Source organism: Phaethon aethereus, assembly GCF_964289735.1.
Source record: "Phaethon aethereus genome assembly, chromosome: 4".
NCBI lineage: Eukaryota > Metazoa > Chordata > Aves > Phaethontiformes > Phaethontidae > Phaethon > Phaethon aethereus.
Window position 1 is genome coordinate 56,672,473 of NC_138578.1, and position 14,075 is coordinate 56,686,547.

General features: G+C 37.9%; 1 protein-coding gene across 1 annotated transcript in view; it reads left to right on the top strand.

Annotated features, from left to right (window-relative positions):
• Positions 1 to 14,075, top strand: part of GABRA2 (gamma-aminobutyric acid type A receptor subunit alpha2) — a gene marked incomplete at its 3' end in the record, with an annotated part of 59,201 nt that overhangs the window by 21,751 nt on the left and 23,375 nt on the right. The window contains exon 3 of the mRNA XM_081999160.1: positions 6,917 to 6,984. Within this exon, the coding sequence (XP_081855286.1) occupies positions 6,917 to 6,984 (68 nt within the window). The remainder of the gene's footprint in view (positions 1 to 6,916; positions 6,985 to 14,075) is intronic.

Sequence of the window (14,075 nt, forward strand, 5' to 3'; positions counted from 1 at the left end):
AGGCTATTGGAAGTGAAACACTGATGTCAAGGAGGGAGGTGAATTTGTTTCTTCTCGCAGTTGGCTTCAATTTACAAATTGGAAGTGTACTTATGTATGCACATGTGGCTCTGAAACTGGTGTAATGTAATAGTGGATAATGAATGAAGACGCTGAGTAGTTGGATGGATAAAACTGTCACATAAAGTACCAAAACCAAATGTAAAGAAGAACTGGCAGAACAGTATTTTGAAATATCTGCATTCCTATGGATTTTGCTGCTCTTACGGCTCCACGTTGTATAACCTCCTCTGATCCCCATTCCCTGCCAGCCAGAGAGTGTCTTGAGCTGTCAAGAGACACACTAAGTAGCTTGTCAGATAAAGGCAGCATGTTGAATTGGAACAGTGTTTGATGGATTAAGACCCTGGATGTTTCACCTGTGCAATTCCTGACTTGTATTATGAATGACAATTTCAAAGCCTTTGGGCAACATTGCCAAGCATGCCCTTGGAGACCATATTACAATGTCAATTCCAGTTAAATAATTTTTATAGCAAAATAATTAAAGTAACATCAAGCTTTTGACAGCATTTCCACAAAACTCAGAAATCCTCAGTTAAGGCTCCCACAGCACTGCAACTTGACCTCCTTTTTTACTTTTTGTTGACATAATTAAAGAGCAGTATTTTAGTTTCACATTTTTTTGCATGCTGTAGCAGCCCTTCAGTTACAGCCTTGCAGTGTTCTCCTGGGTACTATTTACTCTACATTTAAAATAACGTTTGTAAGAAATTGTTTCATGCTATGCATTAGAACAGTGTATGTATATTTTTAAAGCCCTGTCTTACCAAGAATACTTTTGATGCTTTTGGATTATCTCAGACTGGCTTTTATTTTAGCTGCCCAAACCCTGGATTTTCACTTTTAGTTTTACTGACTGCAAATTCAAATTAATAAAAAAAAGTCCAACCCAATCTACTAACCTGCTTTCTTCTGAAGATAGATTTAACACATTAATGGGTAATATAGGCAGCTTCATGCAAATGCACATCTGAAACCTTGCTGATGGTCCATTCTAAAGACTTTGCAATGATCACACTCCTTTCTTCTCTTTGAGTACACCCTCAGTAATTCTGCAGATGACACCAAGTTGTGTGGGAGTGTTGATGTGCTCGAGGGTAGGAAGGCTCTGCAGAGTGATCTGGACAGGCTGGATCAATGAGCCGAGGCCAACTGTATGAGATTCAACAAGGTGAGGTGCTGGGTCCTGCACTTGGGTCACAACAACACCATGCAACGCTACAGGCTTGGGGAAGAGTGGCTGGAAAGCTGCCTGGTGGAAAGGGACCTTGAGGTGGTGATCAACAGCTGGCTGAACATGAGCCAGCAGTGTGCCCAGGTGGCCAAGAAGGCCAACAGCATCCTGGCCTGTATCAGGAATAGTGTGGCCAGCAGGAGTAGGGAAGTGATTGTGCCCCTGTACTCGGCGCTGGTGAGGCCGCACCTCGAATCCTGTGTTCAGTTTTGGGCCCCTCACTACAAGAAGGATGCTGAGGTGCTGGAGCGTGTCCAGAGAAGGGCAACGAAGATGGTGAGGGGTCTGGAGCACAAGTCTTATGAGGAGCGGCTGAGGGAACTGGGGTTGTTTAGTCTGGAGAAGAGGAGGCTGAGGGGAGACCTTATCGCTCTCTACAACTACCTGAAAGGGGGTTGTGGTGAGGTGGGTGTTGGTCTCTTCTCCCAAGTAACCAGTGATAGGATGAGAGGAAATGGCCTCATGTTGCACCAGGGGAGGTTTAGATTGTATATTGGGAAAAAATTCGTCACTGAAAGGGTTATCAAGCATTGGAATAGGCTGCCCAGGGAAGTGGTGGAGTGACCATCCCTGGAGGTATTTAGAGGATGTGTAGACATGGCACTTAGGGACATGGTTTAGTGGTGGACTCGACAGTGTTGTGTTAATGGTTAGATTCGATGGTCTTAAAGGTTTTTTCCAACCTAAATGATTCTATGATTCTATGATTTTATTATTCTTTTAAACATACGTAGAATGAGCTATGCATGTTTTGGCCCTACTCTCTGCGAAGAAAGGATTGTAGATTATTTTGGTGAGAGGAGAGAAGGAATGAGCAAAACACAGATCATTCTCAAATTTGACAAATATTCAGAAAATTTATTTCAGTAAAGGTAATCCTGCCTCAGAGTTCTGCAGGAAAGGGAGAGTTCTCAGGTGTGTCCAACACTGCATGTCTGGCTACCCCACGTTGCAGACAGTGGAGCCCTGTGTACCCCTTCAGAGATGCAGGCAGCTGAGAAGGGACATTTGAAGGAAAGCAGAAAAGTTTTGAAAACTGCCTGTCAGGCAGCAGTTCAAAGGAAGTAATTAAAAATTGAATTGCCTCTGTGGAAATTTCCAGTTTTGACAAATCAGTAAATGCTGATGAGGAACCTTTTCTTCTGACTTTTCTGACCATCTCCATTACTCAACCTGTGATTGATTTAGACTTCAGCCACTGTAAATTCTCTGCCAAGCAGCCTACTTCAGCTGAGCCAGCTCTTCTACTGAGGAACAAGTCAGCAGGACTTCAGACCATCAGAAAGGATATCCCAGCAGCAGGGGAGCTGGTATAATGGAATGGACAAAGGCACTGATACCAACTCTAGCTAATCTCTGAATTCCTCTACTAATTTTTGATGACCTAATGATGTTGACATTTTCCAGTGTGGATACTTAATGTTGGACAGGTGAAGCCAGATTTGGTAAACACCTGTACTGCACATTACTTACACTTAATATAATCCTTCTGCCCCAGCTTCTCAAGCATGGAAAAATGAAGATAATAAAATTATCATCTTCAGAGAAAGGTTATTATAATTAATGTTTGTAAAATCCTAAATGTAATTAAAGCACACAGTAAACCTTCCAGCTAAGTATAGATAAGGATCTATAAATCTTCTGCCATTTGTTATAATTATTGCTTTTTCTTACTTTTTGATTTTTTTTTTTTTTTGGCATTGATATCATAACAGTTCAAGTAAGGAAAGGGAATCGGAAGAAACCAGTGCTTGAGAACCACGTGAAACATGATCTTAATAGTTATTGCTTTTACTACTTCTATAGGATGGGTTTTTCTTCCTCTGTTTATTCTTAACTTTCTTGACTCTTTTTTTTTTTTTTTGGTCAGTTTACCTTTGGCTTCCATCTTCTGAGAAACTGGCCTAAGCTAAGTCAGATAAGGCTTCTCTTTTAACATTTATGCCCAAGGCAAGTTAGAAACGATGCTGTAATAGCATTTTCTGAATTTCAGAAGACTTCATGAGATGACTGCATCTACCTGCCATATTCTTTGCCTGAGATTTTTTTCCCCTAAAAGAAGCATCAGAAATAGAAACTATATCCTTACCCTTTCCTGTTCCTCTTTCTTTGTTTAATCTTCAAAGGCAGTGATTCAGAATAATTTAAGAGCACACAAGTATAAATGAGTCAGACACCCTTCCTCCCAACAGAGGGTTCTTCTTTAAAAGCTAGACTGTTTTTCGAAAGCACTAGGCCTTCATTGATTTAAGCACTTTTGAAAATCAGGCCTTTTAGTTATGTGTTTACATGTCAATTGAAGAAAAAGATTTTTATAATTCTAGTGGCAAAAATTTGTCCTTAATTTTTCTCAAAAAATAGATGCTAGATTTGTTTTGATGTTTTGTTTTGATGTAAAAAAGGAGGATTCATTTTTTTCTTTTCATAGACACTGATTCTGAAACCCTGAGTTCAAATTTGTAATTTAGAGGAATCTCTATTGTAACGCTATGTAAAATAACAAAGAAGAAACAGGCGCAAGGCTGAGGCTGCTGACACTAACAGATGGTAACAGGAATAATTCAAGATTTATTACATTTCAGCTTCTTTTGTCTTTAAGGACCACTTTCCTTGTATGTAGGGTATGAATAGGAACTTATAAAAGATGAAGAATTTTGAGAGAAAATAGAAGGCAGAAATAAAAACCTGCCAGTTCCTCTTTTGTGTACTTTCCTCTCTCTTTTTTTTCCTGTCGTCTTTTGTTCTCTTTTCTTATCCCTCTATTTCCCTCACTCTTATCTCTTGTAACTTTTCAGCTTCCCTCGTCCCTTTCATACCCTGTTACAACATATTCTTCCTACTCCCTTCACTCCCTGCCGTGGCGTGGCTCTTGCCTGAGGACAAGCAGTTTGGTGGAGTGCCTGCTGTCTGGATGGACCCTCACATTGTGGGAGAGCAACTGGTTGCGTTGAAACTCACTGCTGTCACCATTGCCTGGAGCTATGCTGGTTTAAGGCAGTTTTGGCAAAAAAGAAATAAGGTGCATGATTAATTTGCATCCATACCCATTCCTGAGGCTATCAGCGATGAGTTTGCCTCAGGACTTTTTATATTCACTGAAGTGCTTATCTTAATTATGACAATCTGAAATGAAGTGCTTGCAGTTGAAGAGCTGTCAATAGCAAGCCTCTTCTTCCCATCCATCCCCTCTCCACTCCTCAAGTCTTGATCCTTCACTCCAAGGATTTGAAGTGAGTAATGCACACCAACAAGGGGAATCCACAGGCTGTTGTAATAGCATCCAACAGGAGTTGAACGTGGAACAAACATCCAGAAGTTTCTAGAAATAATATGATGGAATATGGGACTTTTTTTAAAACTAATTTTTTAAATTAATTTTTTTAAATTAAAATTTAAAATGCAAGGCAAGCCTGAAGATTCCATGTCCTGTAGTTTACTATATGCAAATTGTAAAATTATTCCCTGTGTCAAATAATATATCAGATGCAAACAACTGATAGCAATAGGGTTAGGTTACAAAAGGACCATGCTTCCAACCATTTTGGGGTGTATGTGCAGATGAAGATTTGCCAAGTAGCTTTTTTTGCCTATAGTAGGGTTCCTTCAGACTATACCAGTATAATTGCAATTAGCCTTGGTTCTCTGCTGTTGGGATACTCGATTGTCAGTCATATTTTTGTAACACCAGTATTTTTCATGGAACTGTAATTAAGATTTTGTGTTGTCATTGTAGTACAGGCCAAATTTTGCAGTACAGGCCAAATTTCAGTTAGTCCCTGCAGCGCTGTTTTACCCCCTGAAGAGTAGCTCTCTTGTCACTTTTCCATTTCATCTCAGCCTGTGCCAGGTAACCATTTGGAGAGAGTCATCTTTTTTTCTAGAGAGTCTCCCACAGGCAACATGCAGTCACTGGTCTTCTGAACTGTACCTGTGGTTTCTGTATGATATTTCAGCCAGACCCATATTTTATCCATGTTGAATACTCAGAAGAGTGCGGATTCAGAACCTCCTGTCGTCCACTGACTTAAAATTAGTTTGTAAGATGTTTGGAGTAGAAATCAACTCAGCTTGTGTATGGATGCTTCATATGGGATTACAGAAGTCTCTATCACACAAATAAACATCTCTGAGGATGTGCAGGGGAAGTGTGCTTTTTGAACTTTCAGTGTGGCACACGGTAAGAGTCATCCTTTATTTATTTATTTAAAAAGCAGAGACTGTCCTGGAAAGAAGATTCTTTTGGGTAGGAAAGGCTTTACAAAGTGCTGTATTCTAATAATCGTATGTCCAGTGTTCAGCTGAGGAAGGAAATTCAGGTTTCTTTAAAGATGAGAGTGCAGGAATGTGCCTCCCCCGTGCTCCAGAAGTTTTCTGAAAGTACTGTATCACCCCATCTCTGCTTTGGGTGCAGCTACATCCCTTTGAAAATACACTGCTCCCCATGCAGCTGCTCATGGAACAGTCTTGCCTTTGCCTGGTGGCTGGTAGAGTATCTGCCATCATGAGTGAGCAGTGCTGATTTCTCCCAGTGGAGGGCAGTGATTATACCGTTGGCCTCAATGCAACTAAAAGTGAAATCTGCCTATGCCACATATTTATCAAAAGGTAGCTTTTAGGAATATAGAAATTATTTTATTAACTATCCATATTAAATGATGATTAAATATGGAAATCGTGATATAACAGCAGGATCACTCATATAACAGGCAGCTGTATTATTTTTAGGAATGGGAAATTCTAGGGTGAGTCGAATTGCAGCTAGTTATGCTCAGATGTTTCTCTTCCAGCCAGCAACTGACTTTAAGGCAGAGAATTCCTCGTGTTGACTATCTTGAATGCAGACGGTAGTTGGCAACTGCTGTAAGAAATTTCCTGCAAGTGTGAGCTATCCCTCTTAGTGAATATCTTTCCATTTTGAGCCTAATTGAAAACTGAAGATAGAAAACTCAGTGATTATTTTTCCCTGCAGTACAATATTTAATATTCTGATTTCATGGCTGTCTGACTACAATGATTAGGAAGAACATTTTCTTATAGTATTTACAGTACCACAACAATGTATCAGGAGCATCATGTATCAAGGGAAGAAACTATTATGTTAAAATACGTGCCACTTAAAAACATACCCAATTAAAAAGTAGGATGCTGTTGAGTGTTACATTTGGTGTAGTCAATAATTGCTTTGTAAGCTTTTTCTTGTTTTTGGCTTTGAAAAAGCTATTCAGGATGAAGAAAACAGCCTTGAACTAAAAAGGATTTAATAGGAATGATCTGCAACAACAGAGATAATACCTCTGCAACAAAGGCATTTTATGTTTAGAACTGTACTACCATGTTAAGTCCAAGACAGCGTGGTTATTTTTGCTGGTGGAGAAATGGGAAATATGTGTGTAGGTGCGGATGGTTGTGTAGTCCTTTAACTGAAACAAACTATTCAGTGGGACAAACTCTTGTCCAATAACCTTTGTGTTAAGTGGGGTAGAGACCCCCAGTATTTACAACAGCATACTGACTAGAAGTAAATAGAGACAGAAACTGTTTCAAAATGTACCATAATTTTGCACAGAGAGTTTGTACTATAAATTTAAAATATTTGCTTGTTTTTTCTTTTCATATCAGATAGTATTACTGAAGTCTTCACTAACATCTATGTGACCAGTTTTGGACCTGTTTCAGATACTGATATGGTGAGTTTCTGAATCTTTTTTGCATCTATGGTAAATGGTGTAAGATATACAGTATTAACTTCCCTTAAACTTGTATTTTGCTTTCACTTATTGTGGACAAATTGGGAATAATTTCACTGAAGTCAGGAAGTGACAAATCCCAGTGGTTCTAAAGATGGAAATTGGTTTCCTCTTGGATGACACTAGAGTGAAAGGCGTGCTGTAGGAGCACACTTAATCTTGGCAACAGTCTGAGGGACCCAACTGGAGTCAGTCTAAACTGAACGTCTTGAAAGATGTAGCTTCAAAGTTGGGTCTTCAGCACGATTGTGTTGTTCTACAGATCTGTCCTTCATAATTTGCGCTATTTAGTAACCATTTAAAGGAAGTCAGCCACATTAAAAAGAAAAAAACCCTGTCAAAATATTGCTCTGGACTACAGTTTTTCATGAAAACAGCAATGGAGGAAAACAGCAATGCCTCTGAGGCAAGGGGTCCTTTGTAGACTCACTGCAAATCATACAAAGATTAGGGAGAACATGTTGCACCGGGGAGAAAGATCTTCAGGGGTATAACATCTCTAAAAGGAAAGAAAGGAGGGACAATCTGAAAATTACTTTAGCTGCCCTTTCCATTCCTGGAAGAAATTATTTCCTGCATGAAATTATTTTTTGAAGTGTTTTAAACATTCATGACTATATATGAGATATATAAAATAATATCTATGTGTAACTATAGGTATTAAAAATTAATATTTTTAAAAGCAGACAATATTTACTTTTTCTATGCAAACTTTCAGGTTATGCATCATACAAAACAGGAAGCATCTTGATGTTACAAGCTAGGTTGCAATGAAATGAAATATTTCACAGTACGGTGTGCATTTTAAAAGTTATTTGCTCACTGACTAACAGGTACTCATAGCTTTGGAGAAGATATTGTGTGGTTTTGTGTTTGCTTTTTATGTGTGATAGTTTCAGTTTTCAAGCTTTGTTTCGATTGTGATGAATACATTACTGAGGCTTCATGTGAAAAGTCATTTCCTAGGAAAAATAGGCATTTATTTTCTTTTTGTTACTGTATATGTTACTTATTCTCTTGAGGTGTTTCTTTCATAATGATGTTAAGTTTCTGCAATGATTCTTATTTTATTACTAACTATAAAAAACAAGTATCGACAGCTATATAGAAAGGTGATATGGACATCTTGACCTTGTTAGTCTAGTAGCTCATGACTTCACAGTGTTTACACTTACAGTATTCCTGTGAAATGGAGAGATACTAACCCAATTTTAAAGATGTGGTACTGAGACACAAGGAGACTTACCCAAGGCTGTGCAAATTATCTGTGCTTAAACGGGCGTTTAATGAAAAGCTCCCTGAGCCTAATCCCTAGCTCCTGAAACACTTTTGACATCAGTGTGTGAATGTGTGGAGCACTCTGTGTGTCCATTTGCACAGACAGATAGGATGGCACAGTAAGGGGTCAGGTCATTTGATGCTACGTCTCTAACAGCTCTGTGCAGAGGTGTTGATCAAAACAGAGTGCCGTGCGTCAGAATGGCAGCTGTTACTGTAATGAGTAGGTCTATTTGTAGATAAGTAGATAGGTAAGTAAAAGCATTTTAACACTTACTTAAATTTCAGGGTTAATCTAGCTTGTCTAGTTGATAATTATAAAATAATTTTGAAACGTATGAGCAGTCAGTTAGGAAATTTCAGCATGTGAGTTTTGAAATAATAGCTTCCAAATTATCACATATTCTGCCAAACATGGAGGTGACATTAGAGTTTTTACCATGAACACTCTTTCATTTAAGTATTACATTACCGAATTGATAATGTAAATTACTATACAGAGGGTTTACTGATATTTTATTCTGTAAACGTTGGAAGCTCTGGAATATTCTCATTTTGTAAGCTTCCTACTTAAAAGGCTTCATTGGAAGAACAAGCTTTACTCTTGCCCATGTCCTCCTAAATCTCTAGAGGATCCCAAACTGAATCTCAGACCTTTTTTGGAAAGTTGGGTCCCAGCCCCTGAGGTCCTCAGTCACATCAGGTTTTTAGGCTGGATGCTGCTGTTGCCCAAAACTCTCGTAGTCATTGCTGCCACCAGGATTCCTTCCCCTGGGATTTTTCATAGCAAAGAAAGTCAGCAGATGTATGACTGCACCCCTTTGCATCATACATTTGTGAGTTTGGGTTTTTTTCCCTTTTGTTAGCATCTTGTGAAGAATAACAGTGCTTAGGAGAAAAGCCTATTGAAAATGGGAAGGGGACTCACTGCCGTTGGAGATGATTAACATGTGTTTATAGTCTGGAACAAGGAAGTGGCACACTAAAAATGATGGGTGGATCAGGGCTATGAACACTGTTGTGGCACAGAAGTGTTGATTCACAAAGTTGATAAAACATCATCCTAACCTTTATTGTTGAATTGGTAGCAGTTTGTGAGGTTTCTGTTTTCCTCACTGAGTATAGTAGTTCCCACTAATGATAATATGGTATCGTGTGCAATCTATGACTTGGTATGATTGACAGAACATACGTTTTTATTCATATTCCCTGTATTTTTCCAGTATCATAATTTTGAAAAAAAACCCCTTAAATCTAAGGGAATTTGATCTCTGACTGCTTTCAGGCTAGCTCAAGTTGTCATTGAAAAAATTTAGGAGGTAAAAGCTGAAGCTGAGATTTTTCTGCAGATGTGTTAAGAGTCAAAGTTTTGATCTTTGTTGTGGATTAGCATTTTGACTAAGCTAAAAAGATGCTACTCTCTGTTCTGCCCAACATAGTCAGCTACCAAATCTTTTGACTCTTGGCCAGAACTCTGTTGCAAGCTGCACTTCAAATGAACTGCTGTGACTAAAAGATGGGTGTACCTTTATTAGCTGCATTATAAAAATGCTGTTGTATGTCAACCACAGTATTTAATGTCAAAGGAAATGCCAATATCCAACAGGAATTTTCAACTTCATTTGCAAGCTAATGAGAATTAAGGCAAGCAAACCAGAACGTGGGAATAAACAGAATTTACTTCCACTGCTCTGTCTTTCTGAGCTGTTACTTCTCTGAAATGTTTAAATTCAGTATTATGCTGCTACGCTTTATAGGCTTCCAACCAGATCAGTGAGACGAATGTATTTTGACATTAGCCTGAGAGGAGAAAAGCTGTGTTGTTTAGAAAAACTAAATAAAATAAAATTGAACAGAACAATTGAAAAACAAAGCATTTCTGAATTTTCTAAAGAGAGTTAGGAAACTGTGATCTAAATGTGTGTTTTAAGAGGCTGATTAAAACATTTATAATTAAATTAAAATCTGCAATATTTTAAGGTTCTGAGATGAAGGATAATTTTGGTTGGAATAAGGTTTGTAGCATAACAAAGTGGAAATTATTTAATGTAAACAATTAAAACTGATTTTTTTTTCAAAATTAATATGAATATAGAAGTATATAGAAGTAATAAATGAGAGATATATTTACTCTTCAAGCAATAGTTACTGTGCGTAAGACAGAGAATATAGCCACTAAGAGCCTTTATATAAGGTCTGCTGTGAAGTCAGTTTTGAATCAGTTTTGCTTGAATATTGAAACCAACAAGCTTTCCGAAAGTTATGTGTTTTAACTTTCAACCTTAGCCTTTTATTGGTTTTGGGGAGTTTTGTGTACTGTGGTTACATCTTTGTTTTCCCCTATTTGTTTGTACACAACATTTTTTCCTAGTTTCTTGCCGGTGTACTTCTAGTTTTTCGCTCTAGAGTCAAGAAACATGAACATTTCTCTGTAGAAATGGTCATACCCAGCTAGTTCATTGCTACACACACTTCCATCTTGTCAGTTTTCAAATAAACTTTCAATAAGCGTTTCTGATTATATGTATTATTCTATATATTATTCTATTATATTCTATATATATTCTGAATATAGCCAGAATAGAAATTTTCAATGAAGGCTGAAGGTCAAATCCCAAAATATCCACAAGGATTGTTACAACATCTCTCTACAACTGAGGATAGCTCTTCAGAGAGAGTGGCTGAACTGGGAACCACATTTCTTTTTCCGTGTTTATTTTTCAGACTTCCTCATTCCATTTTGTATTTCAGATTATTTTTTTCCTTATGAAATGTATTTTTTAGCTGTTTCAAAGTATAATGATCAGCTGTGGTTCCTTAATTGGAGGGAAGCTTTGCAAGGGATGTATAATATGGAAGTCAGGATAGAATAAGGGAATGCTCCAAGATGATTTTTTTTCACAAAGAAAAAAAAAAGTACTGCAACTATTTTACTGTAGCTTTTATTTTAACTCAGTAACAGAAGACTAAAGACTTAAAGGCAAACAGAAACGATAAATACATTTAGTTTTCTTGGGTGTTGGGGAGCATCTACGTTGTCTTTTTATCATTTATATGTTTCTGAAACATCAGTGAATTGATATTCCCTTTTATTATAGTCCCAGGTCATTGCCTTTTCAACTTAAATCCGTAGCCTGAAATTTTGAGGAGGATACCTCATACGATCTTTTGCAGAATTTATTCTGTTGGGAAGATTTGTTCCCCCGTGCAACATCCTGCCAAGTGGATCAGTATTGGAGGTTGATTTGTCAGAGGCTGTGTCCAAGCCCTTCACCGACACTCGCTCTCGGTGTACCTCTTGTTTGGATTCCTGTCGCTGGCACCAGACATCCATGTATTTCAGGGTTGTTCATTCTCCATGTCTGAATAAAAAGTTTGCCTGTAATGAGAACTGTTTGTATTTTCAGTGACATCAGTGTGAACAATATCCTGTAGTCTCTTTTCTAAGTAATCCCTATTTGTATCTTTCACATTCCTCTCTTATCCCTCCTCGGTGCTTATTTTAGACTCAGAGTTCATTCTACATCAGGCCTATGGAAAGAAGGGGAGAGAAAAACATTCAGAGAAGCTCCTTTTCATAGATGGATATGAATAGGAAGGCATTCTCTTCCCTAGATGCTATCACTCAAACTGCTTAAACACAATTTTCCCCAGATTTTTTCAAATACTTCATGTTTAGATTAAATGCTAAGACAAAAATGACTGAAGTTGGCAGACTGAGTGGAAATAAAAGGCTTGAAATGAGCTCTTCAAATAGAGGAAAATCATGCTGCAATTCCCTAGAAAAATATCACATTTTCTTTAAAGTATTAAAGGTCGTATATATCTGGCAGACGTTACTTGTGTGTTTAAAAATGAGTACATGTTCCTTTGAAATGCAGTGATAGGATAGTGTTTAAGTTTTTAACAGGGCCGTTAATGGTGTTGATACAAAATAACCAACAGTGCAGTTTCAAACAACAATCCTCCTCTATAAGGGAGTTTATTCGGAGTATTTGCAATAATTCTCTTCACCAATGTGTAGGATCCACACCTCCCAAAGACCTGAAAGAGCTGTCTGCTCTTTCCTTCTATGTGCTGATGTGTTTTGTACGCATCAGAAGGTAAGTTTTGGAAAAGAACAAGCGTACTCGGTTTATAGATTTGTGCAGTGAGGTTTGAGTTGGATGCACAGCTGGTGAAGTACTTTTACAGAGCCGAGCATCAGTGTTTGTGATTGGAGCATTGAGGAGTTTTTGAGGAGACTTGCGTCCTGAAGTGTTTTAGAGGAGAGAGAGGTAGAAAATGAGATGGAGATGGTGGAAACATTGCCCAGTCTGGTAGACAGGCCTGGGTAAAGCTAAGCCATGGCACAGCGTACTTGAAGAAGTGTGAGGTTTTGCAGGCTGTTCTGCATTGGCCCCTGTGTATGCCATTTGCACCATGCGTAAATCTACCCCACAGAGAATGAAATGACCAAGATTACAAACTAATGGTTTGATCCTCCCCCTGCAAAGCTGATTTCAGCATTCACTCAAAAGCTAGATAGCAATGCTCGGTGAGGAAGTTTGGTGAATTAATTTGCAGAAGTTCCATCACAAGCTTGTACTTATCAAATACACAAAGATTATAACAAGAATGCAGGTACTGAGCAGATTATTTTGCTTTGAATGATTGCATTCTTTGACTCTCCTGACTAAAACTCCTTCTTTGTTTTCTTGGAAGTGGTTTTGATGCTTAGTTGCATATCAACCATGTTGGTGTTCAACAGTACTAGTTGCATACTAATATTGCTACTGTTTTTAAGCTAAACTGAAAGAAAAATTACACATTGCCTTAAGGCAGATATGACAGCAAGAATGTGCTTTTTAAGAACTAAAATAAAAAAATTATACTAATGTAAAAATAAATACTAATATGATGCCCCTATATTAGCCAGATGAGATTTAGGTCCATGAATTTTATGTGTTTATCTCATCAATGTATCAACCACGTTATTTTTGGCTGTCTTTAAGGAATCGATAAGAAGATATGTGCCATCCTCTCTTTCCTTATTTTTAATTTTTTGTATTTGCCTTTTAAAAGTTTTATATTTTACAGCGTTTAAAGTTTCCTGTTGTTTTATATATGTGTATCAGTTAATGGCTTTAACAGTGGTCACGGAAAAGTCAAACTTTTAGAGAGCTGACTGAGAAAAATCTTTACAAGTAGGGAATGAGGAACTCTGGCTTGAGCTATTCACTAGACAAAATGCTATGTTCCAGGGGGTGATGAATAAAATGTTCAGTCTGTTCCACAGAAATACCACTTGCTAATGGAAACTCACAATTTTTGAGATGTTTGGAACACTTCCATCTTTACCCCAGATGCCAAAGACTGCCAAAATCTGCCAACCACTAGCTGAGAGGATGAGAGGGCATTTTTTGCTGTTTGAACTTTTCCCATACCTCTAGCCTTAGCAAAAAAGAAGACTGTGATGTAGTGAGGAGAGATTGGTTATAGTCAGGTCAGCTAAAGCTTCTCCCAGAGATACTAATGTCTTTTTTTTAACTGTGAATGCTGTTATGCCCAACAACTGCATAATAAAGGAAGAATTAAATTCCTTCACCATTTTATTCTTCTGAGCATTGAACTGGCAGAAGCTCAGGCTTCTTAACACTGTAGTAAGAATCTGTCATCTGTCCCTAAAATTTCATGTAAACTGGTATAATACATACTTGAAAAACTATGTTTAATTGTACTGTGTTAGAGTCCCGATGGGAAAGCACCATTTC